At 45.7% G+C, this 25,973-nt stretch overlaps 1 protein-coding gene across 3 annotated transcripts in view; it reads left to right on the top strand.

Annotated features, from left to right (window-relative positions):
* jade2 (jade family PHD finger 2) overlaps window positions 1–25,973 on the top strand; it is a 216,362-nt gene that overhangs the window by 163,044 nt on the left and 27,345 nt on the right. For 2 of the 3 annotated variants that reach the window (XM_085995671.1, XM_085995673.1), the window contains exon 13: window positions 23,221–23,349. In XM_085995671.1, coding sequence (XP_085851797.1) covers window positions 23,221–23,349 — 129 coding nt within the window. The remainder of the gene's footprint in view (window positions 1–23,220; window positions 23,350–25,973) is intronic. The other variant, XM_085995672.1, reaches the window with a different exon arrangement.

The following is a 25,973-nucleotide window of genomic DNA, read 5'->3' as shown; positions in this document are numbered from 1 at the left end:
CTCGAATTGGACAATTAGCAAGGCTTCCCACATGCTGGGAATTAATTGGCCACTTGAGGGAAAATTGCGTGGAGCTGGCTGACACTTTTTTATGTGTGTCAGAAACCCCACATTCGGAAGCCGAAAATCGGGGCCCCTGTGTCTACTGTTTAAAGTGTCTTGTCAGCAAAGAAGAGGATTACGTTCCTAACATCAGATTTAGATGACAGCTTTTTCTCCCAGTTTTTCTTTTCCCCTCATATGCTAGAAGGTTGTTCACAGGCAGCCATTCGCTACTTCCCCCAGGATGCCACTTTTTGTGTGAGCCTAGACAGCAACTTTAAGCACACGGAGTGAATGTGCACATCACAGCCAATCCTCTTCGTTTCCATACAACAACTTGCATTGATATCACTACTTTTAACATAGTGAAACGTCACAAGGAGGGACACCGGAGTGTCATCAAACAAAATTTGACACACAAAGAGATATTAGGATAGCTTGAACAGAGAGGTAGGTTTTAAGGAGCGTCTTCAAGGAGGATAGAGAGGCGGAGAGTGAATTCCTGAGCTGACGACCTTTCCAGTAGGGGCCACTAAATAGAGATTGGGTGCAGCAACCCTGGTTGATTCTCTTTCCCCGCCCCCCCAAACCCCACCCCCCACCTGGGGATGCCCAGGCTAACTGTAGTTCTCTCACCACCACATCAGTTGGAGTCAGCTAATTCAGCGCAGAGTAGAGATAGAACCCGGGACCAAGCTGGCCTGTTTGGGCTAGAACATCAGTCATCACATTTAGTTATTTAGGTTTTAAGATACATTTCTAGATTTCATAGATATTTATTAGTTCAGGGAAAGAAAAGACTGCAGTTCAAATCTGTCAGTGGTAAAATCCTGGGCCTGAAAACTACACTCATAACCATCCTTTCTCTCATTACCGTGGCACACTCAAACTCTATTTATGGGAATTCCCCCTACATCTGTTTATGCTAAGTTTCTGCACCTGGGTTTTTTTTTAAGTTCCCATAACATTTTGAGTCCTTTCTGGAACAGCTAATGACAGAACATCAGTGCTGCGCTGACCTTTTAATTGCACGTTAGACCATCTGAATGGCTCAGATCTTTCTTTAGCATTAGTTGGAATGTCCTGCGTACAGAAGACAATTGGACAAACACCCAACTTGACCAGATGCACTCCAAATCAGCTGTTAAAGAAGGCTCACATACATCCAATAAAAATTGCTAGCTGCTTGACCCTGCCAACAAAGAAAAATAAAATGAATCATAAAATAGAAGCGATTAAATGATGTGTATAATAACTTACAAACTGCACAGAGCAGTCTCAGTAACTGCAGAACATATGACTCAGATTGAGAAATGAAGGGGTGCCCCCCACTATAACCACAAGTTGCACTTCCTTGCAACAAAAGTCATTTAGAAAAATAGAATGGACCTTTGGGGGGGTGGGGTGGGGGTGGTAGGTGGAGTTCAGACAAGTGCTGGGACAGCAACTTCAAGGTTGGTGTTGGGCACAAAGTGCTGTTTGATGCACATAGCTGTAACGTAACTCAATGTCTTACCCAGTTTACCTGTTGCCTCATCACTCCCAAGCCAGCAGTGGTTTGGCTGAGCATTTTCATTCCTCTGCAGTCATTTGCCAGTGTTAGCAGAAGATCTTTTCCCCGTGCAGGTGGCAACCTTTTATTCATTCTAATTCTCAGTAGAGAGGGTGGAAGAGAACTGCCCAATAGGAAGTGAAGGGGTCTCTGTCGTCACAATTCAGTTATCATTGGCCAGAGTTTTTCTTCCTTTTCCTCTTCTCTCCCAAGCTGGAGTAACTAGTTCAGTGCTTTAATTGAAAGAGTGAACGGTAAAAGAAGAAAAACTGCCAACAGTCCTTCATATTTGATTTGCTTGCCATTTGGCTCACATTTCCAAGGGTCTATGATGCTGGTGTCAGGACAAGAGAGATGATTTTAACAATGCAAATGCAGGGAGACGGCACACAGACTTCACTTTGCTTCGATCCAAACTACAAAGTGCCAAATATAAAAGTGCCTTCAGCTAACACCGCTGTACCTCATACTGGCCTAGAAATTTGGTATGGCCCCGCCAGGTCTTTTGCGCCCGAAATTTTGCGCCCGCCAGGATTCCCGTAGCGCCCGCCTAAAATTCAGTTGCGACGGGCCAAGACGGCGGCGGGCGCTATTGCAGGGTTTGGCCGCCTCGCTAGGGGCGATGAATGTCACTTTCAGGCGTCCAGCTCCCGCTGCGGCACCCGATGCGGTGCGGCAGGCTGGGGTACTGCAGGCCTCCTCCTTCTCTTAAGGAGGAGCTGCCTGCAGCCGTCAGATCACCGGTGGATTCCCCCGGCAAATGAGCCTGGCACCACGGAGAAGTGCCGGGCTCGCGGGACTCAGACATCAATGCCGCGGGGGGGTGGTGCAGGAGTCCGGGGAGGGAGGTGCGGGCAGGCGGCCGCCGTGAAAGCGGCCGGCCGCCGCTCCACCTTTATGCGCCGGCCTTTCGGAGCTGCAAGACCCCGTTTCACAAACGCTGTTTGCGGCTGCCACGGGCGAGGCGGCCGCAACTGAATTTGGCCATCGGGCCGGAATAGCATTGCAACCAGGGCGCTGCGCACACTGATGACGTCATCGGTGCCGGCGCGGCGCTACCGGCTAATGCCGATGTTAGGGTCCATCTGAATTTCGGGCGATAAAAAACTTCAGGCGCAAACCACTTTATAGCCAATAAGTGGGCGCAAACGCGACTGAATTTCTAGGCCCCTATGCTTAAAAAGATCGCTCAAAATATTTTGCTGTTAGCAAGTGTGATGGCGAACATCAAACTCTATGGCCAGAAAAAGCAGCAAAACTGAGGATTGGGAGCAGTTTAGGATTCAGCAAAGGAGGACAAAGGGATTAATTAAGAGGGGGAAAATAGAATATGAGAGTAAGCTTGCAGGGAACATTAAAACTGACTGTAAAAGCTTCTATAGATATGTGAAGAGAAAAAGATTGGTGAAGTCAAGCGTAGGTCCCTTGCAGTCAGAATCAGGGGAATTTATAATGGGGAACAAAGAAATGGCAGACCAATTAAATACATATTTTGGTTCTGTCTTCACAAAGGAGGACACAAATAACCTTCCAGAGATTTCTGGGAACATACAGTCTACTGAGGAGTAGGAATTGAATTAAATCAGTATTTGTAGGGAAATGGTGTTAGGGAATTTGACGGGATTGAAGGCCAATCAATCCCCAGGGCCTGATAATCTACATCCTAGGGTACTTAAGGAAGTGGCCCTAGAAATAGTAGATGCATTGCTGGTCATCTTCCAAAATTCTATAGACTCTGGAATAGTTCCTATGGATTGGAGGGTAGCTAATGTTACCCCACTATTCAAAAAAGGTGGTAGAGAAAAAGCGGGGAATTATAGACCGGTAAGCCTGACATTGGTAGTGGGGAAAATGCTAGAGTCCATTATAAAAGATGTAATAGCAGAGCACTTGGAAAACAGTGGCAGGATCGGACAAAGTCAACATGGATTTACAAAAGGTAAATCATGCTTGACTAATCTACTGGAATTTTTTGAGGATGTAACTGGTAGAATAGATATGGGAGAACCAGTGGTTGTGGTGTATTTGGACTTTCAGAAGGCTTTCGATAAGGTCCCGCATAAGAGATTGACGTGCAAAGTTAAAGCACATAGGATTGGGGGTAAGTTACTGACTTGGATAGAGAACTGGTTGGCAGACAGGAAGCAAAGAGTTGGAATAAACGAAGGAGTTAGATATATTTCTTAAGGCTAAAGGGATCAAGGGATATGGGGAGAAAGCAGGGACAGGGTACTGAATTTGGATAATCAGCCATGATCTCATTAAATGGCGGAACAGGCTCGAGGGGCCGAATGGCCTACTCGTGCTCCTATCTTCTATGTTTCTATGCTCCATGCAGTTGTCAAGTCGTGACACCCTCGTTGAAGGACCAGTGACTGATAAATTGGTGCAAGGCAAGTTTATTGGATAGCAATGTTCATTACTGAAAATAACAGTCTGTATTGTGTAATACCACAGTCAGTGTATGTTACATTAAGAAATGATAACAGTAGACAGATTAATAAAACTATACATGGGTTTTAACCTCATCATGTCACCAGACAATCCTGATGAACAGTGACACTGTTGTGGAATACGCGCTTTCTATTTTGACAGAACAATTTTTTTGAGGAAGCTCTGTTCTGTGCCCCAGGCTGTTTTACAGATGCTTTTTAAGCACCCAAAGTTATCAGATTTTGTTAGTAGAATTGGTCTACAGGTTCAAACATCATTGTTGAAGCCGCTCACTGACTAAGCAGCAGTAATGTTCAGACACCATAACCCAATCAGAATATAGCTGTTTTACCCAGATTATTGGGTGGTGGAATGAGACTAAAGCAAACACATGTTTTACCCTTCTATTGCCCAACAACACTGCCATTATCTTATACCGGGAAATATAATCAGTACTAAACTCTTACCTGTGAAAGAAAGAACTTGCCTTTATGTAGTATCTTTCATGACCGTCCCAAACTGCCTTTTGAAGTGGAGTCACTGTTACATAACATAAGAAATAGGAGCGGGAGTAGGCCATTTGGCCCCTCGAGCCTGCTCCGCCATTCAATAAAATCATGGCTGATCTTCTACCTCAACTCCACTTTCCTGCACTATCCCCATATCCCTTGATTCCCTTAATATTCAAAAATCTATCGATCTCTGTCTTGAATATACTCAACGACTGAGCCTCCAAAGCTCTCTGGGGTAGAGAATTCCAAAGATTCACCACCCTCTGAGTGAAGAAATTTCTCCTCACCTCAGTCCTAAATGGCCGACCCCTTATTCTGAGACTGTGACCCCTGGTTCTAGACTCCCCAGCAAGGGGAAACATCCTCCCTGCATCTACCCTGTCAAGCCCTGTAAGAATTTTGTATGTTTCAATGAGATCACCTCTCATTCTTCTAAACTCTAGAGAATATAGGCCTAGTCTACTGAATCTCTCCTCATAGGACAATCCCCCCATCCCAGGAACCAGTCTGGTGAACCTTTGTTGCACTCCCTCTATGGCAAGTATATCCTTCCTTAGGTAAGGAGATCAAAACTGTACACAATACTCCAGGTGTGGTCTCACCAGGGCCCTATATAATTGCAGTAAGACGTCTTTACTCTTATACTCAAATCCTCTTGTAATAAAGGCCAACATACCATTTGATTTCCTAATTGCTTGCTGTACCTGCATGTTACCTTTCAGTGATTCGTGGACAAGGACACCCAGGTCCCTCTGAACACCAACATTTCCCAATCTCTCACCATTTAAAAAATACTCTGCTTTTCTATGTTTCCTACCAAAGTGGATAACTTCACATTTCTCCACATTGTATTCCATTTGCCATGTTCTTGCCCACTCACTTAGCCTGTCTATATCCCCTTGAAGCCTCTTTGCATTCTCCTCACAACTTACATTCCCACCCAGCTTTGTATCATCAGCAAACTTGGATATATTACATTTGGTCCCCTCATCCAAATTATTGATGTAGATTGTGAATAGCTGAGGCCACAGACTGATCCTTGCGGTACCCCACTAGTTACAGCCTGCCAAACCGAAAATGATCCGCTTATTCCTACTCTGTTTTCTGTCTGTTAACCAATCCTCAATCCATGCTGGTATATTACCCCCAATCCCATGAGCCCTAATTTTGTTTAATAACCTCTTGTGTGGCACCTTATCGAATGCCTTCTGAAAATCAAAATACACCACATCCACTGGTTCCCCCTTATCAATTCTGCTAGTTACAACCTCAAAAAATTGTAACCAATTTGTCAAACAGATTTTCCTTTCATAAATCCGTGTTGACTCTGCCCAATCCTATTATTATTTTCGAAGTGCCCTGTTACCACGTCCTTAATAATAGATTCTAGCATTTTCCCTACTACCGATGTCAGGCTAACTGGTCTGTAGTTCCCCATTTTCTCTCTCCCTCCTTTCTTAAATAGTGTTGTAATGTAGGTAAATGTTGCAGCCAAATAGCACACAGCAAGATCCCATAAACAGCACTGAGATAATTGGCCAGATAATCTGTTTTAGTGATGTTGGGTGAGGGATAAATGTTGGCCAGGACACTGGGAGAACTCCCCTGCTCTTGTTTGAAACGTGCTATGGCATTCTTTACATCCACCCGAGATGGCAGATAGGGCCTCAGTTTAATGTCTCATCTGAAAGACGGCACCTTTGACAGTGCAGCACTCCTGAAGTACTGTACTAAAGGGCTGGATTTTGCCAGTGGGGAGCTTTTGGAGGCTGGACTCCCACTTGTCTGGTTTTAGTCCTGCCTCCATCAACTTCTGGCCAACCCACACTATTTTCTCTTGATTCACCTTGTTAAGCCCGCCCAGCGGGCTTAGCAGGCCAATTAAGGGGAAGCCTTACACATCAGTGTATGACGTTTCATCTGTCAAATGCTTTTGACAGATGAATTTTCATCGTTTGACAGCTCTGTGAAGCTGTCAAACACTGACATTCTATGTTGTTTGATGAGTTCTTGGGCTAAAAATTCAGTTGGGTGCCGTTTGGGGCGCCAAGCTCGCCTGGGCGCCGGAATTACCGCTGCGAGCGGAGCCACTTGCACCATCCCGATATTCAGTTTCTGCGCCCCAAACGGAAGCGGGCCGCTACTCGAGGCTCCCCGCGCCCCGCTTGGGGCGCTCACCCTGAATATCGGCGCGCTAAGGGCCACAGCGCCACACGCTGCGGCACGGCACGCTGCGGTACTGCAGGCCTTCCTCCCACTGTTAAGGGGGAGGTGCCTGCAACAGCGCGATCCCCGCTCGCGAGTGCCGGCAAATGAGCCCGGCACCAAGGAGAAGTGCCGGGCTCTCGGGAAACAGCCGGCAATGCCGCGGGGCGGGGGGGGGGGGTTTAGGAGGCCGGGGATGGAGGTGCTGGCAGGCGGCCGCCGAAAAAGCGGCCGCCCGCACCTCCACCTTAACTAGCGCCACTACCGCCACAGGTAGGCCCTGTGAACCGGTCGCTATTTGCGACCGGCGTTAAAGAGGCGGGCGCGACCAAATATGGTCATCGGGGCGGGAGCGGGGCGCTGCGCACACCGATGACGTCATCGGTGGCGGCGCAGCGCTACAGGCTAACGCCGCCATTAGCGCCCCGCTAAATATCGCGGGAGCTGTGGCCAGTGGCGCTAAAGCCTCTGAGTGCCCTCTTTGGGCGCAAACTGGTGGCGCAGCCCACTGAATTTCTAGGCCCTTGTATTCAAGACTCATCAAACCTCTTTTGTGAGCAGAAATTAGATGGTTGTTGCATTGGAGAATGCAGCAGCCATCTGTCATACCTGCCAGTGAGATGCGAGACTCTCCGCATCCCCAACGTTTGAAGCCTGCAGGAAGAAACAAAGGTAAGCAAACATTTTCTATCACTTTCCACTCACCTCACATACTTACCTCTCCACACTTGCACCCATCACTTACCTTCACAGCGCACTTTTGCACCCCTCCAACCCCCGCAGACCCACTGCTCGCCTCGCTGACCCTAGTGGGGTTCGCAGCCTTCGGGAAGCCCGCACTCATGTGGGTAAAATGGGGTTAATCCTCTTATCTGCCTGTTAACTACCTGTTAACAGGCAGTTAAGTGGCTGTAATCCCCTTCCCGCCTCCAGGAGATGGGACCCGGCGCGGGTCGGCTACCCGCCTCCCGGGAAGATGGCACGAAGGCGGGTTGGGGGTGGGATGGGCATCCGCCCCCAGATTCTGCCATTTTCCCGGCAGTCCCGCCTCCAAACACGCCTCCCCAGGGCTGGCAAGATCGCGCCCGAAGTGTCAGCGTAGCTTATGTGCTTAAATCACTGGAGTGGATCTTGAATCCACAATCTTCTGACTCAGAGGCAAGAGTACTACCACTGACATCAGGTTGACATCTGTGAACTACTGGCCTAGCTTTGTGTTTGTGTTTATCATCTGCTAAACATACCTGTTTACAACTCCATGTATGTAATGTGTAGGGGAGAGCTTGCTAAATTAAAACATCCTGCTCTTTGTGAGATGGGGGCTCCTGTTAACTGTACTGCTTCACCTCATGCTGCTGAAAGCACTGACTGTGTTAACTCCATTTTTTGTGTTATTGTGTATGTGCCAGATCATAGCTGGAAAATTTTGGATGACGTCGGGCACTTCCTGTGATTGCTGTACAATTTCAGTTGTACATTTTGTTACAACTGGGTTGAGACTAATTGCAAAGAGTGACGTGGGGCCGTCTAATCTTGTTCAATGTGGGTGTTTGTTATTTTAAAGTTTGCCTTATCAGCGTTTTGAACTCCACACAGCGGACAGCTTGATAATATTTGTAGTTCACGAGTAAGGCTGACCACATACTAGTCAGTCTGGTGAGTGAAATAAGATCCCGGTGAAGCAGCTGGTTGCGCAATCTTCTGTTTGCACAATCAGTTTAAAAATAATTTGTAACTTGAAATTTGTGTTCACTCTCCGTTATGTGTTGACTAACCTCTGCAGGCAGTGATGGGAATTTGTGCTGGGGAGGTTAGAATTTAGATAATGTAGTGCCACCATCATCCTTGGTGGGAGATGTTGTCATTTTATGGCAGAAGTGGGGGTGGGGGGGGCACGGGTGGCAAAGTGTTAGCGATGGCTAAAGAAATATACTGTGGTAGCCGTGCTGTAGAGAGGTGATACGGCAGCAGACCTTAGCAATGATCGACAATAGAGAGACAGCAGCAGCTGTTTCTAGGAAAAGGAATGGCGACATTGGCTGCCCAGGGAGAGGGGAAGCGGTTGCCTTGGGGATCGGAGCAGCAGCTCGTGAAGGGAAGCTAGTTTGCGGAATTGCGCTCTTGCCGTCTGCAGGAGAAGCAGCAAGCGACCGAAATCAAGGCTTTTGAGAATCCACGGGACCAGGCGAGTGCAGCTATGGGTCATCAGAAGGCTTTTCCCGCAGCAAGGAAATTAAATTGAAAGTTAGCCTTCGACTGAGCGAATCCAGGTGCTTCCCAGCGAGGAAGGAATAAAAACTGAAAGTGGAGCTGGGCTGCTCTTGTAGACCTCCTAGTGGCTGCTGTCAAGGCGGCATTGACAGTGTAGGTGATACAAGAGGACCGAAGAAAGTGGAAGTAGAGAAAATGTCGCCTTAAAAAAAAGTCTTACCCCCATTTTGCCGATGTCAAGTTACGCCCATGTATCCTCCCAATCTCATTAGATTATGACCAAACTTAAAATGGGCATAAATCGGCATAAACATTTAGAGCCTAAGGAAATGCCGAACTCATGCCAGTATTTTTCTTCTTGACTTGAAATTTAAGTTTCAACTAATTTAACCATCATTAATGCCCATGAGGCACAACATGTTAAGAACCTGCAATTGGGGGAAGCTTTTGAATTTTTAATGTGACCTTGTATTTATGCCACAAAAATGCACCAAAAGAAACAAAATGCGAACCCGTTTTCAGTGAGGATAATTTTTTAAAACGCTCAAAAAAACTGCAATTAAAAGACCAAAAAATGACTGTTTCCTGCTGCGTCTGAAAATCTGGGCCCAGTGTTGAGACCCCCTCCCCGTCCCCTAAAAACAAGCAAGCAATTAAGAAAGCAACTGGTATTGGCCTTTATTACAAGAGGATTTGAGTATAAGAGTAAAGATGCCTTACTGCAATTATATAGGGCCCTGGTGAGACCACACCTGGAGTATTGTGTACAGTTTTGGTCTCCTTACCTAAGGAAGGATATACTTGCCATAGAGGGAGTACAACATAGGTTCACCAGACTGATTCCTGGGATGGGGGGATCGTCCTATGAGGAGAGATTCAGTAGACTAGGCCTATATTCTCTAGAGTTTGGAAGAATGAGAGGTGACCTCATTGAAACATACAAAATTCTTACAGGGCTTGACCGGGTGGATGCAGGGAGGATGTTTTCCCTGGCTGGGGAGTCTAGAACCAGGGGTCACAGTCTCAGAATAAGGGGTTGACTGAGATGGGGAGAAATTTTTTCACTGAGGGTGGTGAATCTTTGGAATTCTCTATCACAGAGAGCTGTGGAGGCTCAGTCGTTGAGTATATTCAAGACAGAGATCGATAGATTTTTGAATATTATGGGAATCAAGGGATATGGGGCTAGTGCAGGAAAGTGGAGTTGAGGTAGAAGATCAGCTATGATTTTATTGAATGGTGAAGCAGGCTCGAGGGGCCGAATGGCCTACTCCTGCTCCTATTTCTTATGTTCCTATGTTCTAACAAGCGCTATTGGAGGATACTCTTTGAGATTCAGGGGCGTGGAAATTTTTGTGGGTGGAGATTCATTCGGTGGGAGGGTTTGATGAACGAGCGTAAAAGATCGAGGAGACTTGGGCGTATTGTAGTTCTGCACATAATTCACACAGCAAAAAATTCCGCAATTTTTTAAGCCACATAATTGGTGTGTGCCCAGATACACCCGTAATCTGGGTGCAAACTCCAGGCCATAAACAACAGAAGAACTAGAGAGACAAATGAGCTCAGACAGTTAAGCTTGGAGAGAGAGAGTAAGGAAATTGAGTTTTTTTTTAATGTTCTATAGGCTTTTACTTTAATTTCTGAGTTTGGTGGTGATATTGTAACTAGGCCTAGTGTCGTCAGGATGTTGTTGTAGGACTCTGATGCATGGGAATGTTGTGGTACGTCTTTGACTGGGAAAATAGATTAAAGGGTAAGACGATACATGATCAGTGGTGTACATTTAAGGAGTTATTTTACAACTTCCAAAAAAAAATATCCCACTGAGAAGAAAAGGGTGTAAAAGAAAAGACAGCCATCCGTGGCTAAGTAAAGAAATTAAGGATAGTATTCAACTAAAAACAAGGGCATACAAGGTAGCCAAATCTAGTGGGAGGATAGAGGATTGGGAAAACTTTAAAAGACAGCAAAAAATAACAAAAAGATTGATTAAGAAAGGGAAGATAGATTATGAAAGTAAATGAGCAAAAAATATAAAAACAGATAGTAAGAGTTTTTATAGTTACATAAAAAGAAAAAGGGTGGCTAAAGTAAATGTTGGTCCCTTAGAGGATGAGACCGGGAAATTAATGGTGGGAAATATGGCGATGGCAAAAACACTGAATGAATATTTTGTATCAGTCTTTACAGTAGAAGACACTAAGAATATCCCAACACTGGACAAACAGGGGGCTATAGGGGGGGAGGAGCTAAACACGATCAAAATCATGAAGGAAGTGGTACTCGGTAAAATAATGGGACTCAAGGCGGATAAATCACCTGGACCTGATGGCTTACATCCTAGGGTCTTGAGGGAAGTGGCGGTAGGGATTGTGGATGCATTGGTAATAATTTTCCAAAACTCCCTGGACTCAGCAAAGGTCCCGGCAGACTGGAAAACTGCTAATGTAACACCCTTATTTAAAAAGGGCAGTAGACAGAAGGCTGGAAACTATAGACCGGTTAGCCTAACACCTGTGGTAGGTAAAATTTTGGAGTCCATTATTAAGGAGACAGTAACAGGACATTTGGATAATCATCATTTAATAGGACAAAGTCAGTATGGTTTTATGAAGGGGCAGTCATGTTTGACAAATTTGCTGGAGTTCTTTGAGGAAGTAATATATAGGGTGGATAAAGGGGAACCAGTGGACGTAGTGTATTTAGACTTCCAAAAGGCATTTGACAAGGTGCCACACAAAAGATTATTGCTTAAGATAAAAAATCACGGGATTGGGGGTAATATTCTGGCATGGATAGAGGATTGGCTATCTAACAGAAGGCAGAGAGTTGGGATAAATGGTTCATTCTCAGACTGGCAATCAGTAACTAGTGGTGTTCCGCAGGGGTCAGTGCTGGGTCCCCAACTCTTTACAATCTATATTAACGATTTGGAGGAGGGGACCGAGTGTAACATATCAAAGTTTGCAGATGATACTAAGATGGGAGGGAAAGTAGTGAGTGAGGAGGACATAAAAAACCTGCAAGGGGACATAGACAGGCTAAGTAAGTGGGCAGAGATTTGGCAGATGGAATACAATACTGGAAAGTGTGAGGTTATGCACTTTGGCAGGAAAAATCGTAGAGCAAGCTATTATCTTAATGGCAAGAAACTGGAAAGTACTGAAGTACAAAGGGATCTGGGGGTCCTGGTGCACGAAACTCAAAAGGTTAGTATGCAGGTGCAGCAAGTGATTAAGAAGGCCAATGGAATGTTGGCTTTCATTGCTAGGGGGATAGAATATAAAAATAGGGAGGTATTGCTTCAGTTGTACAAGGTATTGGTGAGACCGCACCTGGAATACGGCATACAGTTTTGGTGTCCATACTTAAGAAAATACATACTTGCTCTCGAGTCAGTACAAAGAAGGTTCACTCGGTTAATCCCGGGGATGAGGGGATGGACATATGAGGAGAGGTTGAGTAGATTGGGACTCTACTCATTGGAGTTCAGAAGAATGAGAGGCGATCTTATTGAAACATATAAGATTGTGAAGGGGTTGGATCGGGTGGATGCGGGGAGGATGTTCCCGATGATGGGTGAAACTAGAACTAGGGGGCATAGTCTTAGAATAAGGGGCTGCTCTTTCAAAACTGAGATGAGGAGGAACTACTTCACTCAGAGGGTGGTAGGTCCATGGAATATGCTGCCACAAAAAGCTGTAGAAGCTACATCATTACATAAATTTAAAACAGAAATAGACAGTTTCCTAGAAGTAAAGGGAATTAAGGGTTACGGGGAGCGGGCAGGAATTTGGACATGAGTCTAGGTTTGGATCGGACATGGCCCTGTGGGTAGCGGAGCGGGCCCAGGGCCGTGTAGCCTGATCCTGCTCCTATTTCTTGTGTCTAATTCTGTTAGATTCAGGAGATGGTTCTGTGATAGTAGGTTGGCGGTTAGGATCAGATCAGCCATGATCTTATTAAATGGCGGAGCAGGCTCGAGGGGCCGATTGGCCTACTCCTGCTCCTATTTCTTATGTTCTTATGTCTAATTGTGCTTGGTTGCATACCAATGTCATTTTGTTGATGCATCAATAGAAGAGAAGTGTCGTGTTTGGTTTTCAGACATAGTTGACTTTGAAACTCCACTGTGAAATTACCATTGCAAATTTTTAAAAAGCTGCTACAGTTGTGCTGCCTCCAATCTTCATTTTATGAACAGCATTATTCTTGGTTGAATTCCACTCAACAGTCTCCACGTGCACTGTCACCAGAAAATTAGATGAAGTGCTAAATGAGCAGAGATTTGTTGTAACTCCACCCATATTTCCAATTGATTACCATTATCTTGGGCCTTTCTACATGATTAAAACCAGTAGTCAACTTGGTCTTCAGTGTTTTAAATTTGGTCGTTCATCGCCGATGCTGCCTGGTTGCTGTGAACTTTGACCTTCCTTACAATCAACTACTTTAATATTAATGGCATGGTGGGTTCCAGTCAATGAATGGTTGGCATTCCAGTTACACACGAGAAAAAGAATACAAGAGGCTGGAATTTCTGATTGATTCCGCCTGATAAATAGTAGCCAATCAGAAATATGGGAAGAGATTTATTACACCAGACGCTCTCTTATTTAGCGCCCTACCTAATTTTCCGGTTGTCTTTTCATGAGTCACTAGAAGTGCTCACCAATTTCCCAGTTCCATCATTTTAATGAAGCCCCAGTGACATAATTTAGCCATCAACACAATTTCAGGAGTTTTTGCACTATAAAAGCACTGAGTCACAAACCTGCCCATATAAAATGGGCATCTTTGATTGCTTAGAGATGCACTGTAGGTGGCAATGCATTCAAAGAGGCCTAACTGATTGCTACTTTGTGAGCCTGGCTTTCCAGCTTTTTGATTTTTTTTCAATTTATCCTTCTCCGTGCTTGGTTGCTGAGGGGGCTTTATGTCGATTATTTTGGCACTCCCATTGTTTGGACATCTGCAATATCGGCACAGTGGGGATGCCCCAAGGGTCTTCTCCTTTATGCTTTTTGGAGGAGGAAGAAAAGGAGGAGCAGCATAAGGATGTCAACCCATAACAGGCTACACAGAGGCAGAGGCCGCGATTTTATTAATGGAGGCGGGTTGAGGGCGGGACCGTTGCTCAGCAACTTTTGGACCCGCTCCCGGATGCCGCCGCCCAGCAATTACCATTTTACCTTGATTGGCCTCGTTACGGCTGATCTCTCCAGGCAATTGCTTGGAGCATGTCAGATTCTCGCCTCTGACGCGTTGTTTAAGTAAAATTTAAAGGGGCCATGTCCCCTTTTTAAAAGCATTAGGTTTTTTCTCTTAAAGGTGCTGGCTGCTGCAGGAATGGCAGCCCCAATAACTAAGGCTGCACCCAGGTTCAATGAGGGCTCTCTCCATGCTCTTGTGGAGGGAGTTAGAGGACTTCAGGAGGTCCTCTTCCCTGGAAACAGAAGGAGGAGGCCTCCTCGGCAAACCAAGGCAGCTTGGCTGCAAATTGCTGAGGAGATGAGTTCGAGGTCTGTGTGCAGACGCACATGGGTTCATTGTGGACAAAGGTTTAATGATCTGCTGAGATCACCTAAAGTGTTCTGGGAAATGGAAGTTCAAGAGTGAGGGCTCAGGGCGAATTCCATGTAGAATGTTGGTGGTGACACTGAGTGCAAACCACCGTTTATTGGACAGATGATGCCTGAGGTTTTGAGAATGTCGGACTTATATTCATCTCCATGTGCCAGCCACCTGTGGTTGAAGCGTAAGCTTACGCGAATGTGGCATGGATGAGTGCATCCCTTGCCTGACGGCCAGCAACGTGGTTGCCTGCTGCTGGATTGGCCACATCCGGTCCCGCAAGGCATCGCTTCCCGTCATCCTCCTCCTTGTTCTCCTCCTCATCCTCTTCCTCCAAGGAGGCTGTGTGCTGAGCCACTTGTTCATCCAGCAGCAGTAAGCCGCAATGTTGTGCAGGGCACAGCAGACCACGACGATTTTGGACACCCTGGCTGGTGCATACTGCAAGGCTCCTCCAGATCTGTCTAGACATTGGAAGCACATTTTGATCAAGCTGATGGTTTGCTCGATGATGCTTCTGGTGGATATGTGACTCACTTGGTACCACGCCTCAGCATTGTTTGATGGCCTCCTCAATGGTGTCATAAGCCACTTTTTAGGGGATAGCCCTTGTCACCAAGAAGTCATCCGGAAAGTTGGTTTGGCAGATGGAAGAGCTGAGGCACAGTAGACTGGCGCAGGATGAAGGAGTCATGGCAACTGCCAGGGTACTTTGCGCAAACATGCATGATGATCTTCCTGTGGTTACACACCAGCTGAACGTTCAGGGAGTGGAATCCCTTGCAGTTGACAAATACAGCTGGGTTGTGATAGGGGGCCCTAATGGCTACATGTGTGCAGTCTATGACGCCCTGCACCATTGGCAAGTCTACCATATTGGCAAAGCCAACCGCATGCGCCATGACACTTGGGCCATCCGTGGAAAAGTGGATGTAATTGTGCGCCTTTGCAAAGAGGGCATCGGTGACCTGCGTGATGCAGGTGTGTGCGGCCGACTGGGAGATGCTGCTGATGTCTGGATGGAGCTCGAAGCAAAGAAGTTGAGTGCGGTGGTGACTTTGACAGCCACTGGTAAGGGGTGTCCACCCGCTCCTCTGGGCTCCAGGTGTTGGTGCAGCATTATGCAGATGTCAGTGACTACATCTCTCGAAAGTCTCAGCCTCTTTTGGCACTGCTGCTCAGTCATGCTGAGGAAGCTGATCCTGTACCTGTAAACCCTGTGTTGGGGGTATCTCCTGCAGCGAGGTGCAGCCCTGCGCTGACGCACTCTGCCCTGTGCAGCATTAGCTGGGTGACAAGAAGGTTGGCGCTCCTGGTGCTGGTGCTGCTGTTGTGGCTGATTGTGGTGCTGCAGCAGCTGCTCTTCCTCCGAATCTGATGACCAGGATGAGAGGATATAAATGGTTCCCATCCCGTTGTTATAGATTTTGTTTGAGGCAAGAAGCTTGCAAGCGCACAGTCGAAGTGGCCTGAAATTATTCCAATCAGGTCACACTGCAGATGGCTGTCAGCTTGAACAGTCACAAGGTCAGTAGATTTGCAAAATCTTATCCCAAACCTCCAACAACAAAGTTGTTGCATTGGAATGTCAGCCATGTTACAGGAGCACTTTTAAAGTGCTGCACCAATGACTACAAATCATGTCCTCCAGCAACTCGTCTCCTTGCAGCTGGCCTGTTTCTGACAAGACGGGAAACAAGAGCCAGAAGCACGAAAATGGGAAACCATTATAAAAATAGGATTAGCAAGGCTGTTAACTGCCTTAACTACCTGTCCCACCAGTTCCAGTCGGGTCAGTTTTGGAGCGACTGACCTGACACTCACGAAAATCGCGTGGGAGGCGGCTTGGCAGTCTGAAGCCATTTTTCCCCGATTTTTCGCTGCCCACCCGCCTCCTCAGGACTATTAGAATCGAGCCCATACTATTCCCACCTGGCAAGACCCTTGTACTGCATTTACAGGCAGAGGTACACCTGTATTGGATTTGTTAAAGGTGGTCTGCAGATAGTCTAGATCACCTAGATCACCAAAGGGGAAGTGACAGCTGTGCATCTGCTGCAAACGCCTGCAGCTAACATGCAACATAAAGCTACCAGTGACAATAATAGTCAACTGTGCTCTCGCGTTCTCTGCCTACAGTGCTGTCCTAGGGGAAGGTGCCCTGGAATAGCGAACAAGGCCACCCTCCTCACTGTCATCTCAGGCAACACCTCTTCCACTTGGCCAGTCATTCCTGCCTCCACGTTTACTTATAGGGTCCGCACCTGAAGCACTGACTTTTATCTGTTCTTTGAACAGATGCTGGCTGACCTGCTGAGTGTTCCTGCCATTTTCTGTTTTTGTTTCAGATTTTCAGCATCTACAGATTGTTGCTTTTTGTCCTTTGGCAGGTCTCTTAAGGGTGTCATGTTTTAGGATTTTCTGATTTTTTTTTTTCCCCGAAAAGTTTTTAGGAAAAAGTTACTTTTAAGTGTGGGGTTTTAGAACAAATGTGGATTTGCACAGGTTGAAAAAGGAAGGCCACAGGCTACAGACATTTGTTGAATTAAAGCCAACCACTGACACCTTTACCCAGGACGAGGGGATACAATGGAGGAGTAGTTATCTCTGGGGCTCCCAATAAACTTTTTCATCATTGACGGCGGGGGGGGGGGGGGGGGGGGAATTGAATGTTGAAATTTGTGCAAAGCTAGTTTCGAACGGACGGAGCGCGGTAGCAGGTTTTATAAGCAGATCTTCTGGCCAACTCTAGGAGAGGGAGAGATTGGTACCCAGGCCCTAGCTTCCTGTGGGGACAAGGAGGTGAAACTAAGACCAATACGTGATCGGGCAGGTAGCAAGGGTCAGTGAAAAGGATACAATACAGTAGAGCGAAGTTAGAAAATGAGCTTTAAGTCAAGCAACATGAGCCACTGAAGTGGGGTAGTGTAGCATGATCATTATTTTTATATCATGCAAAGACAAGTTGTATTGATGGAAATAAGTGAATCTAATCATAACTGTTTTGCTTACTCATTTGATGGAAAATAATACAGTTTTACAATTCATATCAAGTCTTGTCTAAGTGGCCACTGTGTCCACCTTCGGAGATTTTGAAGAACTACACATGCAAAAGATACTTGTATTCGGTCCAGATCATAAAGTGATTCTATTGTTACACTCCTGGGTTATGCTTTCGTACAAGTAGATATAGAGCAGTGAGAGTCAACTTCCATAAAAGTAAGACGCTCAGACTGCTTAAGGGAGTGACTGATGCACGGAACCCGGAGAGGTGTCTACAGCAAACCCGAATTTGTGACAAAGGGCAATTTCCCATTTCCACCCACCCCCCCCCGCCCCCAGTGAGCTCACAATGGCAGACCCAGTGTGAACTAGGAGCTCACCCACATTATGTAAAGAAGGGGACACTGAAAAGTCAGACAGGGTGAGCACAGATTGTTGTTGCTCATAACTTATTGCACAAGATATCCAAGTTGGAACAAATATAAATAGCTAGTGTAATATTGATATTCTGCACTCGGTGTAAACATTTGTTCGTAAATATTATATCCTGTAATGTTTAAGAGCAGACACAAATATTCTCCCTACTTTGAATCCTTGATTTCCGTGTTGGGTTCCTGAGCGATTGGACTTTGACTCTGAATGGACTCCCAAGACTCAAAATCCTTCTCTGACAATGATGGAAAGTCATCTTTATTTATGTATTTTCACCAATTTCCTCCCCTCCCTTGCTGGAGATGTCAGCTCTTTGCTGCAGCATAGTTCCACAAGTGCCCCGTGCCCTCCAGTACCTTACCCTAGGCCATTATTATATGTGAATCTTGATGGCGAGTCTCAGCAGACCATTTAGTCACTGGAGGGCTTCACAGCTGAGCCCAAGCCTGTCCCCGCCAACTGTCCACTTCTAGCAGTGGGGTCACTAGATAGTGGTTAGAAGCAGGAATGTTGACTGACTTTCCCCTCTATGACACAAAGATGCCCGTGGCCAATTTTAATGCTTCTACCGCTGTCCCAGTTAAGGTTAGCAAACTCGGGACAGATTGGAGAATAGTACCGAAGAAGTTCCTAGTCTATACAGTTTAGGTGCTTAGTGCATAAACCAACTGAGCTATTGGGGAAGCCATCTTCACGTTCACTTATTCATTAGCTGTCCATTGATGGCATGTCCTAGAAGCCATTGTTATGCACCATTGGACCACTACTTTCAATAAAGGTACTTTGGCTGTAAAAGAATTCTTGGCTGATGTGCTTGCATTTGATTAGCTTGTCACTGGAATTCTTTCTAACCAGTATACCTGTGCTGCAGCCCTATCAGGGTTGCAACAGTATAGTTAACACTGTGGGATATGAATGCTGTGTAAGAATTAGTTCAGTATTTAGATACACTAGTACAAGTAATAATTCATGTCTTTTCCTGCGAGCCCGTTACAGACTAACAGGAAACTGGGAAAAACCAGTCATTTTTTGTTTAACTTGCATGAAGGATGTTGCCTATTTATAAATCATAAAATGATTTGTAGTATTTATATAATTTTGTTTATTTTTATGTTTAAAATGAACTAACTCAACATACAGTAGATCTGTGACCTTCCTGGTCTTTGACTCAGTATCACACCAGTCTTTGCATTTAGCTACAAAAAAATTGAAAACCTGCGACAGTTTTTCAAAGAATTGTTCTACCTTACAAAAACACAACCTGCTCCTAGTACTGTGTATTGATTCGCTGATTCAATAATCTCTCCAAGTGTACAGTAAGCTGCTTTGTTGTACCTTTTAAAATGCTGGAAATCTATTTGGTTGCATCATCAGTGTCTGTGTTTAAATCATTCTGCCACCAAGCACTCAAGAGGATCTACTCCTTTGGAATCTTCAGTGGCTGAAGCACAGTACCCTGGGACTCCGAGTTAATAGACAGTGTTTGTTATCTGCCTGTGTTGATTTCACGCTTAAGAAAGATGTTGAACTTTGTAATTGGTGTTGTTTGGGTCCATAGTCCCCAGTCTGGACTAGTTGATAGACTGTGCTTACTAGCATCAGGCTGCAGCAGAAAGGTGAGTCTGTGAAGAGATTTGATAAATGCCTGATGTTCATTTAGAATATCTTGCTGAGAGTAATTGCACCATTAACTATGAAACACCTTTCATGTGTCATCAAAAAGATACCCAATCCCAAGTGATGTCATTAAAATACTGCTGGATGAATTGTGCACGCCATTCAGAACTGCTTGTGCAATCTCTGTTTAAAGTAAGGATTTAGAAACTCAGTCAGTTCAGATTCATTTTCAAGGAATAAAACTGTTGGAGAAAGAATTGCTGCAGTGTTGATATAGTGCTTAGTTAAATATAGTATGATGTATAGAGGACAACTTTCCTCCTTCTCTCCCTGTATGTCAGGGTTCAAGTGGTTTTAATCGGCCCAACATACCCCATGTGCAGGCCTATCACTTGGCAGGGGTTTATGCCTGGAAATAGGAGTAAAAATCCCAAGCACGACTGCAGGCCTTGCTGGTCACAAATGGCTGCTGTGTTTGTCTACATAATGGCTACGCTTCAAAAGTAATTCATTGGGTGTGAAGCGGTTTGGGATGTCCTGAAGATGTGATGAAGTGCTGTGTAAATGCAAGATTTTTCTTTCTTGGAGAGCAATCTGGGGTTTGTACGGTAGACGATTGCTAGCAGTTATAGTTGTGCTAGGCAGCGAGTTTCAGGGGTGGAGTGGCTCACTCTCCATTGGATAGGTCCAGCAAGCACCTACCCAGATTTCCAGGGACAGTGAAGGCAGTTTTATTCTTTGTAGTATGGTGACTGTTACCTAAACAGTTGAATGCAAGGGGATGACTAGAATGTGTTCCCTTCTGATTGCAACCCTTCTGGTAGTTGAGCCCTAGGGAGAAGTGGCATTTGTAGACCACTTTTGTGGGTGGTATGCTCAGTGTATTCTATTCAGTTTTCTAAATGTGCTAATAACGTGTAGTGGAGGAAGATTGGTACTGAACACATTTTATTTATATATATACAAAGACAGTGAGAAAGACCAATTTTAACCCTGCCTGCTTGGCGGGAAGCTAAAATTGCCCGTGAGACTCACCCACTGAGGTTGTACACGGCTCCTGCAGGCTCTTCTGAGCAGGTGAGAGGGACAGCTGCAAACAACCAGCGGGGACCTTCTTTAAATATGCAGATCAGAGCCCGACTACTATTTTACCTGTGAACCTGAGCTGGGTAGCAGCTGTGGTTGCTCCACCAGGTCTACCTAACAGGAAGCAGAGTCAGAGCCAGTTTAGGCACAAAAATGTTCAGGCCTCCCTGCCCCAGGCTTACCCCCACTCCCGATAAACTTGCCTAATGCCAGGAAACCGTTCCGTCTCCTACCACCTGACATTGGCTGGCTTCCGCTTTCCACTGGTTGCTTGCCGGAGACGTGTAGATGAGGCCTGGGAGTTCCAATATCCGGTTTGCCGCCCACCTCGGCCCACGCCTGACAAGTTCCCGCCCAGAGTTAAAATCGGGGCTAGAGTTTTTTTCAATTTGGGCATGCTCTGCCATCTAACTGGAATGCCAACTCTGTGCTGGGCACGTGGGCTGCTCTAGCATGGGATGGTTTTCACCACCGCTTCATTTTTCTTTGAATAAGTTTCTGTGTTGATATTATTCATGGTGTCAGCCATGGCTCAGATATAGCACTCTCACATCTGAGTCAGAAGGTCGTGGGTTCAAGCCCCATTCTAAAAACTTGAGCACATAATTAGGCTGACACTTCGGTGTAGTACTGAGGGAGTGCTGCACTGTCGGAGGTGCCGTCTTTCGGATGAAATGTTAATCCAAGGTCCCGGCTGCGCTCAAGTGGATATAAATAATCCCATAGCACTATTGGAAAAGCAGGGGAGTTGTTTTGGTAACATTTATCCTTCAACCAACATCACTAAAAACAGATTATCTGATCATTTATCTCATTGCTGTTTGTGGAATCTTGCTGTGTACAAATTGGCTGCTGTGTTTTCCTGCATTACAGCAGTGACTACATTTCAGAACTAACCGTGCAGCATTTTGGGGCATCCTGAAGGTGTGAATGGTGCGATACAAAATTAAAGTTCTTTCTATAAAAACTTTTTTTTGGAGGGAGGGTGGTATACCAAGGAATGGTGAGATGTGGGTTTACACCCACCTTAGGCGGTCTTCCTGATTTCAGAGCCCTGTAGGAGCAGGTTGTCTGCCCTTGTGTATTAATAGCAATGGCTGTGCTACCTGATTTTTTTTTTCCTTTTCCAATTGCCCCTCTGATTTCCTCCTCTCTCCCCTTTTCTGCTGAAGGTGCTGAGTCATGCTGGAGTGCAACTCCATGGGCACCAGTAGCCCTCGGGTACCCTGCAACAACATCCATTCTTCAGCTATCAGCAGGGTATATTTAACCACCCATAGTTGAGCCGAACCCTATCCTTAACCCGTGGTCGTGCACACAGAGGAATCCTGATTGCCCATGAGCTAAGGAGGGCAAAGATCAATGACAATAAATATAATGCTCCCAATGCTACTCTGGCTGAGATGAACTAACTTCGCACTAATCCTGTAACCTTGGTGTGTAAGAGCACAGTTCTAAATCAGACATTACATTTACCAACTGCGTCATCGAGGAATTCCAATGGGTGAATTAAAAATTGAAACCCCTAAATAGTCATCTATTATCTTCACTCCTGTTAATTGAGAGTTTGTCCTGATTAAACATTGCCATGCTTACATCCTAAGCTGTGTGCAGTCACTTGTCCTAAGATGCTTTTTATTTTAATAATTTACTGGATTACAGCAGATCAAATATAATAACCAGCTAAAATACTTTACACCCTGGACAAACCTCCATTGTAGACAACAATCTGCAAGAAATTGTGCAACAGAAAGTTATTACTGATAATCAATTATGAATTTCTGATGTCAGTAAAATGTAGAAAATAGGCTAGTCAGAAACTGGTTGCTTAATAGCTGCTTTCTGATAAAGCAGTAAAATCTTACCTACATTTGAAGTTCTAGCAGATAGGTAGTAGAGTCTCAAATAATGAAATCTGGTCACCTATTATGTGCTTTTGTGATTGTCTGATAAGCCAGCCTCCATCCCATAGCTGATGTTTTTCTAGGTAGCTAAGGCTGGGTGACATTATAATGACTCACTTTCAAGCATGACTGTATATTATGTTTAAATAACACTGCTCTTGTTACTGCCATCAGAGAATGCTTCTAATTTTTACTAAAAGAATTGAAAAAAAAATCCATTTATTTTTCTCCCACTAACTATAGCCAAGAAAACAGACGGACAGGCAACCTGTTCCTGGGTTTCTCCAATCGGAATTGGCTACTAAGAGGTTTGTGAGACTGTCCATAAGGATGACTTCCCCCTCTGGCTTCGCTCATTACTTCCCCACAGCATCGTGACTAAGATCATCTGGACAATTGCAGGCATGATGTTTAATGTCCTACTGCTCAGTAATGTTGCACATCAGTGCTCCAGTGAGCTGCGCCACTTTGCTGCCTGGGATCTATTTGACTAAACTCAGATTTCAGTTGTTTTACCTGGATCTGATTCTGTAACATTCACACAAGACCTTCATCCTGCTCCCACAGTCTCCTCTCCATTAAATAAATACAGCAGCCATCCATGTTACCAGCTTTGGGAAATTCTGTGTTGGATTCTCTGTCCTAGGATATTCTGGAAAAAAAATAAAAGGAAAACTGAGTGACCCAAAGGAGCGTGGGAAGAACAGATCAAAGGGCAGTCTTGAGAAGAAAGGCAAGTTAAAGAGTGAAACGCGGTCCTTGTTGAAGCAACTTGGTAAGTCACCCAGGTGCTCATTGTTGTTTAAAAGAAAAAAATGAGGAACAGCAACATGCTGGTACTCCAGTGCCACGTGCATCTGGGAGGTGGGAGTGGGGTGGGGGACGCACGGGGAGAGGGTGTTCTTTGTTCATACGGTTCCCTAAATGTCAAGAACATTGTCTTTTGTTAGGAGTGCCACCAAGCTTCCTTCTTCCCCAAAGGGAGGGAGGTCAACCAGGTAATATCTCAGATTCCCTGGCAGTTAACTCTAAACAGGGAGCAGGTCATCTGATCACTTTCCGTTTATGAATTTTTCCTCAGCCTTTCAAGCAGTAATGAGGTGAGACATTCAGAATGTCAGATCCTTTGTACATGTTGTGTAACACTGATGTGACCTCTTTGTATGAGGCTACACACATGAATTTAGCCGGCCTCTCGGTGAGCTTCATTTGAGAGCTTTGAATGGCGCAGCATTCCAAATTTCATCTTGCATATCACTGATAGCAAGGCCAAAATAAATACAAATCTTCTTTCCTGCTAACTTGGGGAGCGAGACCGGACTACAACAGGGGGAAAGGAAGGCAGGATCTTTGTCTGAGCTGTTGCAGCGTCACCCCTGGAAGATGTGCAGTGAATTTATGGCAGCTTTAAAAATATCAGTGAACTAGACTGAAGAGGATTATGGAGTAATGTGGGTATAGGAAGCTAATTTGCAAAGAGGAAAGAAAGGAACAATAAATTGCTTTACATGGCTACATTTGTCCACCTCAGTAGATCTTTTCTCTTCCCATTCGAACTGTCCTTATAGGCTGTCTGAGTCAGATTGCCAAGTTGTGTGCGGTTCTGGATTCAGATACCCTAGACACTGAAGTGAGACTTAAATTCAGTAGGGTTGAAAATTCAATCGGCCCACTCTATTGGTGGAAGTGCGATGAAGGAGGCCGTAAATCCACTGATCCCCCAAAGATGCAGACCTGGTTCCAAATTGCAGAAACCGGGTCATTAGCATAGTTAAAGTGGACCGCCAATGCCTGCAAGACAACTTCAGTGCCACGCACCCTGATCTGTCCTTCAAAGTCCCGCAGCCACTCCGCCTGAGTTGCCCCGAGGCCACTCCTGAGCCAAAGACGAAGGGGAGTTTCAAAATTCGTCTGCTCCTCAAGGAGCCAATTCCCAGCCTACCCAAAATAATCAGTCCCCTTCAGGAGCAATTGAGTTTATTTGAGCGATTTAAAAAAAAAAAATTTTTTTTTAAGCCTTTTCTTGGGCTTTCATGGAACTCTTTCCAACTCTTAACCGAGAATTCCATTGAGGGTGTAATAGGTGGAATTCTGGCATAGTCCAGGAACGCCCCCCACCCTGCTTTGAGCCAGCAGAGGCTACCCGAAGGGGCACAGGCGCACCTGCATAATCTTACCCGCATGTAGGAGACGGTGCTGGCCATTCTTTAGAGGACAATCGCTGAGCCCGTGGCCAGCGGGCGGGGCTGAAGCAATCCAAGATGACGGTATCCTCATAACTAATCCTCCTTCTCGCATCCCACCTCCCCCCTCATCCCACAATCTCTTCTGATTTACAAGCTGCACCTGGTGGAAGCATGTACCTCTTGCTTTCATCCCCACAACAACCCTACCCTTGTGTCTTCCTCATTTAAGAGACCCAAGAAAACCAAGCTGCCCAGCCAGTGGTGAAAGAAGAAGAGGGAAAGGAGTGTGACGATGAAGAAGAAACACCGTCACTCGATTTGATACTGGCACTGGGCGTAGTTTAGAGGCGGGATCTGCACGTGTTGAGTCACCGGGCACGAGTAGGCTGCAGCCAGAGCAGGGGGGAAAGGGTAGCTCCCTGGAGGGTGAGGTCACACATGAGTTCTACTGCAGAAGACTCCGATGAGGACTTCAATGGGGTAACCTACAGACGAACGCGGATGGGTATGCACAATGAAATGCTTGGTGCATTGGCAGGCCTGCCAGAAAGCCTGAGTGCAATGTCAAGGAGCATAGAAACAAAGAAGATAGGAGCAGGAGTAGGCCATTCGGCCCCTCGAGCCTGCTCCGCCATTCAATGCGATCATGGCTGATTATCCAAATTCAGTACCCGGTCCCTGCTTTCTCCCCATACCCCTGGATCCCTTTAGCCTTAAGAAATATATCCAACTCCTTCTTGAATATATTTAATGAATTGGCCTCTACTGCCTTCTGTGGTAGAGAATTCCACAGGTTCACCACTCTCTGGGTGAAACAATTCCTCCTCATTTCTGTCCTAAATGGCCTACCGCTTATCCTTAGACTGTGACCCCTGGTTCTGGACTCCTCGACCATTGGGAACATCCTTCCTGCATCTAGTCTGTCCAGTCATGTCAGAATTTTATAAGTTTCAATGAGATCCCCTCTCATTCTTCTAAACTCCAGCGAGTACAAGCCCAATCGTCCCAATCTCTCCTCATACGTCATTCCTGCCATCCCAGGTATCAGCCTGGTGAATCTTCACTGAACTCCTTCCATGGCAAGAACATCCTTCCTCAGATAAGGCGACCAAAACTGCACACAATACTCAAGATGTGGTCTCACCAAGGCCCTGTACAACTGCAGCAAGACATCCTTGTTCCTGTACGCAAACCCTCTCGCTACGAAGGCCAA

This window comes from Somniosus microcephalus, chromosome 8 (assembly GCF_052327205.1).
Source record: "Somniosus microcephalus isolate GS21.2 chromosome 8, FLI_Smic_1.0, whole genome shotgun sequence".
In the NCBI taxonomy this organism is placed as follows: domain Eukaryota; kingdom Metazoa; phylum Chordata; class Chondrichthyes; order Squaliformes; family Somniosidae; genus Somniosus; species Somniosus microcephalus.
This window is presented reverse-complemented; position numbering and strand designations above follow the sequence as displayed.